The sequence below is a fragment of the Elephas maximus genome, chromosome 15, assembly GCF_024166365.1.
Source record: "Elephas maximus indicus isolate mEleMax1 chromosome 15, mEleMax1 primary haplotype, whole genome shotgun sequence".
Lineage (NCBI taxonomy): Eukaryota > Metazoa > Chordata > Mammalia > Proboscidea > Elephantidae > Elephas > Elephas maximus.
In genome coordinates, this window is record NC_064833.1 from 837,925 (window position 1) to 843,423 (window position 5,499).

General features: G+C 61.4%; 1 protein-coding gene across 2 annotated transcripts; it reads right to left on the bottom strand.

Annotated features, from left to right (window-relative positions):
* Positions 1-18: 18 nt before the first annotated feature.
* On the bottom strand, positions 19-2,498 carry LOC126058820 (sphingomyelin phosphodiesterase 5-like). Of its 2 annotated transcripts, XM_049854129.1 has the most exons (7): positions 1,254-2,498; positions 1,085-1,157; positions 743-883; positions 552-641; positions 405-468; positions 187-322; positions 19-111 (listed from the first exon to the last, which is right to left on the bottom strand). In XM_049854129.1, the coding sequence occupies exons 1-7, from the start codon at positions 2,076-2,078 to the stop codon at positions 19-21; spliced, it is 1,422 nt and encodes a 473-aa protein (XP_049710086.1). In that variant the 5' UTR covers positions 2,079-2,498. The 2 variants fall into 2 exon arrangements, with proteins under 2 accessions (XP_049710086.1, XP_049710085.1); XM_049854128.1 differs by having other exon boundaries at positions 743-1,157.
* Positions 2,499-5,499: the final 3,001 nt, after the last annotated feature.

The following is a 5,499-nucleotide window of genomic DNA, read 5'->3' on the forward strand; positions in this document are numbered from 1 at the left end:
GGTCTGTACGTTCCCGGGTCACAAGGGTGCTGACACTCGGAGTCGCAGGCCGACGACCAAGTGGTCTGTTAGTCCCGCCAGGGCAGTGCTGAAGGTTACCTGTTCCACCTCCTGGGGAGGGAGTGAGGTTGAAGAGAACGCCCCTCCGCTGGTTTGTCCCCCTCTCCCCCCAGTTCTGGGACTCACCGGGCTCAGCGGGGCCCCAGGTACTCCGCGGTACAAGATATAGTCCAGGCGCCGGCCCCGCCAGGGCTCAGCGGGGCAGCTTACGCGGGGATGGCCAGCCAAGTACAGGCGGCGCCCCTCTTCCTGCTCCAGGGCTCTGGGGGAGGGATGGTGTTACCAAGGCCAGAGTGCCCCCCCGCCCCCCGCCGGTGGTATCTGGCCCCCGGCCTGCCATTTACCTGCGAAGCATCTCCGGGGAGCTAGCTTCTGACTGGTGGAGCACCGGGGTGCTCAGCAATGTCCCTAGAGGCAAAAGAGGGAGGCTCCTTTCAGCACGAGCCAGGCCTTTGGCTCCTCCCCAGGCCCGCCGCCTTCCAGGGTCGTACCCAGGGCCCAGGGCTGCTCCCGGCGCACGCCCAGCCGGCAGGGATCCTGGAAACGGCTGAAGAGCTGGTGCTTCTGCTCACGGGAGTCCCCTGCAGACAGGTGGGCTCTCAGTGAGCCGCCGGGTTGGCCCCCATCTAGTCCCGCCCTTCCCCTCCCCCTCCCCTTCCCCCTCCCCTTCCCCCTCCCCTACCTTGCGAGCAGTTGTCGAAGTTCAGGTCTCCTAGGAGCACGCTGAAGGCCACCTCCTCACCACCCTGTCGGCTCTCGGTCTCAAACTGCTCAGCCCAGTCCAGCAGCAGCCCCAGCTGCTTGCAGCGCACGGGCCCATCATCTGCCGGGAGAGAGGGCTTAGCCCCGGGTATGGATCCACATCGTGGACGCCTCTCCCGGCCGGGTCCTGGACCGTGGACCCACCCAGGCACTCTTCGGGACTTGCAGCGCCTTGGGTGGTGAACCAACGGGAAGGGGTTGAGGAGGTGCAGGTCAGCGTTGGGACCCGCAGCCGCCACGGAGTGGGAGTGGGCCGGCTCACCGCTCGGCGCGTGCAAGTGCGTACAATGCAGGAAGCCCACGATGCGGCGCCCGTCCAGGTTGCCCAGCTGCGCCTGCAACACCACGGACATCCCAGCTCCCCTCATCCGTCTGACCCCACACTCGCCACCTCCCCCGCCAGGGCGCGCGGCAGCCCGGAGGTCCTGTACCTGTGCCGACAGCAGCCCTTTGGAGGCCAGCGCATCCTCGCGGCGCCCATTGGGGAAGGAGCGGAAGGCGGCGCGCAGCAGCGGGAAGCGCGAGGCCAGCAGCAGCCCGCTGCCCAGAAGCTTGAGATGCGGCCCCATCCGTAGGCCGAGCGCGCCCACATCGTACAACACTGGGCCCAGGTTGGGCGCCAGGCGGCGCACGAGGAGGCGTGCAGCTCGCAGGTCAAACACCTCCTGCAGGCACACGAAGTCCAGGCCTGCAGGTACCGCGGCCGCCAGCACACCACGCGGCGTGCCGGATGGCGGCGGGCTGCAGTCCGTGGCTCCGTAGCGCGAGGACCTCAGGCCGGCGAGCAGCGCGGCGCCCACGGCCTGGGCTCGCCGCTGGCTGTGCGGCAGGTTGCTGAAGCGCGCCAGCCCGTCGGGCAGAAGGCAGAGGTTGGCGCTGAGGAAGCCGAAGCAGCGCGCCGGCTCAAAGTGCGGGCGCCAGGGCGCTGGTGGCGCCCAGGACTGCGGGGGAGGCTGGTAGCAGAAGGGGCGGCGCCAGGCCTGTAGCGGCAGCCAGAGCAGCAGACCCGGCAGCGCCAGGGGCAGGCTGATGAGTAACAGGAGCAGCGCCGCCCCCGCGCCAGCCGCCGCGCTCAGCCTCCCCAGGGCGCCGGAGCGTGTCGCCGGCGCCCAGTAGCCCAGCAGCTGGTCCAGGGCCCAGTAGGCTGGGAACAGCAGCGCGCGGGCCAGGCCGTGGAGGGCGTGCAGCACGGGGTGCGGGAAGGGCGAGGGCCGTAGAGAGCCGGGCGCCGGGGGCCAGTCGGGCGGGGATTGCATGGCGCGCGGGCCACAGGGCACCCCGGCAGCTCATTCGCTTCTAGCGTACGAGTCGATTTGTCCGTGCGTCTGTGGGAGCTGCAGGGGAGCCACTGAAGTTAAGGCCATATTGCGCGGCCGGTGCGTGTGGCTGAGATGCTGTGTTGCGCGAGCCTGGAGGCTCGGGCTCAGGGGGAAAAGGGCGCGTCTGGAAGGCGTCCTCTCATGAACGCGGAAGTTCGGCGGCTCTGGTGGAAAACGAAAGGGACCCTGGGCTCACGGCCCCGCCCCGGCCCTTCTCGCCCCGCCTAGTCCTCTCCCGAAGCCGCAAGGGAACCCCGCAGAGGGCGACCATTTGGTAGTGCTGCGTCCCACTCGCCCTCTCCCTGCCGCCATTCTGCGTGGAATCGGTGGGCTCTCCGGCTTCCCAGACAGTGGGGTACACCCCGCTACCAACACAGTTTCTCTCAGGGTCGTTGTATCTGGAGCCTGAGTTCAAGGCACGACCCTCGAAGGGAGGTTGGGCTGGGAGTGTCCTGGCCGGCCTCCCGCCCAGCGCGGAGCAGAGCCCCCAAAAGGCCGCACTCAGAGTTGGCTGCCCTGTAACCATACCCCAAGGAACTCCCAGTCCGGGTGGAGGGACCGTTGATTTCGTCTGCCCTGCCGCTCTCCCGGGGCCACGCGAGCCAGAGGGCGCCAGCGCCCCTTCCGCGGCGGCCTTTCGCGCGCGCTCGGGTGGTTCCAGGACCGCAGCACCGCGCTCCCCGTCAGCTCGGTACCTTGGCCTGTCCTTAGTCGCCGGGGAGTCAACTCCTAGCGACTCTATGTACATCGGAAGGAAACACTGCCGGGTCCTGCGCCGTCTTCACAATCGTTGTTATGCTTAAGCCCATTGTTGCAGCCATTGTGTCAATCCATCTTCTCGAGGGTCTTCCCCTTTTTCGCTGCCCCTCTACCTGTATAATGTCCTTCTTCAGGGACTGGTCCCTCATGATAACATGTCTAAAGTATGTGAAACAATGTCTTGCTATCCTTGCTTCTAAGGAGCACTCTGGCTGTATTTCTTCCAAGACAGGTTTGTTCTTTAGTCTGGCAGTCCATGGTATATTCAATATCTTCTCCAATACCATAATTCAAAGGCATCAATTCTTCCTCAGTCTTCCTTGTTCATTGTCCAGCTTTCCCATGCATATGAGGCGATTGAAAACACTGTGGTTTGGGTCAAGCACACCTTAGTCCTCAAGGTGACATCTTTGCTTTTTAACACTTTAAAGAAGTCTTTTGCAGATTTGCCAAATGCAATGTGTCTTTTGATTTCTTGACGGCTGCTTCCATAGGTATTGATCGTGGATTCAAGTAAAATGAAACCCGCAACAACCTCAATCTTTTCTCCGTTTATTCTGATATTGCTTATTGATCCAGTTGTAAGGATTTTTATGTTGAGATGCAACCTCTACTGAAGGCTGTGGTCTTTGATCTTCATCAGTAAGTGCTTCAGGTCCTCTTCACTCTCAGCAAGCAAAGTTGTGTCATCTGCATATCACAGGTTGTTAATAAGTCTTCTTCCAATCCTGATGCCCTGTTCTTCTTCATATAGTCCTGCTTCTCGGATTATCTGTTTAGTCCACAGATTGAACAAGTATGGTAAATAGATACAGCTCTGATGCGCCCCTTTTCTGACTTTAAACCACGCAGTATCCCCTTGTTCTGTTCAAATGGCTGCCTCTTGGTCTAAGTACAGGTTCCTCATGAGCACAATTATGTGTTCGGGAATTCCCATTCTTCACAATGTTATCCATAGTTTGTTATGGTCCACACAGTCGATTGCCTTTGCATAGTCAATAAAACACAGGTAAACATCCTGGTACTCTCTGCTTTCAGCCAGGATCCATCTGACATCAGCAACGACATCCCTTCTTCCATGTCCTTTTCTGAATCCGGCCTGAATTTCTGGCAGCTCCCTGTCAAAGTACAGCTGCAACTGATTTTGAATGACCTTCAGCAAAATTTTACTGGTGTGTGATATTAACGATATTGTTTGATAATTTCTGCATTCTGCTGGATCACCTTTCTTTGAAACAGGTGTAAATATGGAATAGCAGTGGAACCTGGGCCTAGGGCCCCCTTTCTTCTGTGGGCTATGAACCAGCTCCAGCCCCAAAGGAGTGTGTGGGAACAGGTGTCTCTTAATAGGCCAGGAGGCTTGGGTCAGGCCTGCCCTTCAGCCTGGTTGGTGGGGAGACGGGGGAGCCTCTGGGCTCTGAGGCTAGCACCGCAGTTCGGGGCTGCTGCAAAGGGTGTCCTCTGAGCCAGTCATCCTTCTCTGCCCTTCAAAGGGGCTGAGCAAGAGGCACAGTATTCTGGCGGGTTTCTCTGAAGTCACAGGAGGTCTGGGAGTGGGGAGGGCAGAGAGCTGGAGCTTCTGGGGACTAGGCATCCCAGTAGGAGGCCCCAGCACCCCTCTGATCCCTCTGCTGGCTGTCGTGGCTCCTCCTTGGCTGTGGTCCACAAGCCCATCCCTGGCCCATCCCTGGCAGCCTGTGTTGGTCCAGCCTTCTCCCTTCCCCTCCCCTTGGGCAGGTGCTCTCCTTTGCCACTGTGTGGGCCCGAGGCTAACCTGTAGGCTTTCCTGCACTGCCCCCAGGGACACCCCACCCTGGTCAACACACCCTTAGCTCCCTGCACCCTGCACAACCCCTCCTCCATCTGTGTCTACAGGCCAGCTTACTGCATCCCATCCTAACAGTCCTCCACTCTTTCTCTCCTACCCTGCTTTTCCCTCCAGCCCGCCCTCCTCAGCCCCTGCAGCAGGTGGTGTCCATCCTCACAGCTCTGAGTCCCCATCTGGGATCTGCAGGCAGCATCGGGAGTTAGCCCCCTCTTCTGGGACCTCAGATGCCTTGGCAAGGGGCCCCGCCTCCCTGGGTTGCCCCACACCTAGGTTCGGTGTAACTGCTTTCTCCTCATTACCCCTCTCACCTCTTCCTCTTGCCCCCTCTTTGGGAGTCCTGTCCCTGCCTATAGGGGGGAGGGCCTCCCACACCCACATCCTGGTCCTGCTCCCCGAGGTCTCAGCTCTGCACCCCAGCAGGTGCTGCAGGTGGGCACAGAGCCGTGGGCCACAGCCCTTTGCTGCCAGCTCCTCCCGGCCTCCTACTTGGCTCTTATGAGGCTCAGGTGCACTCTGTGCCCACCACCAGGCGACAGGAGGAAGCCTTGGGGTGAACCTGAGTTTCAAGGCTCTCGCGGAGGGAGCCCAGGGTGGGCATGGACCTCAAGGGAGGCAGGACCAATGGGCGCTGGGGAGCAATGGCGAGCTCCCCAGAGGAAGCAGCACCATCAGAGTGCCAGCGAGGGCCCAGAGGCCAGCGGCCAGTGGCCGTGGGAGCTTTACTGGCTGCACCCGGGGCACGGGGCAGGTGGGGCCGGCCACGTGCCAGCA

Coding starts and splice junctions, on each gene's coding strand:
- LOC126058820 (XM_049854128.1), bottom strand. CDS start 2,078: ATGCAATCCCCGCCCGACTGGCCCCCGGCGCCCGGCTCTCTACGGCCC. Junction 642..742: donor CTTCGACAACTGCTCGCAAG/GTAGGGGAGGGG, acceptor ACCTGTCTGCAG/GGGACTCCCGTGAGCAGAAG. Junction 469..551: donor GGAGCAGCCCTGGGCCCTGG/GTACGACCCTGG, acceptor TTTTGCCTCTAG/GGACATTGCTGAGCACCCCG.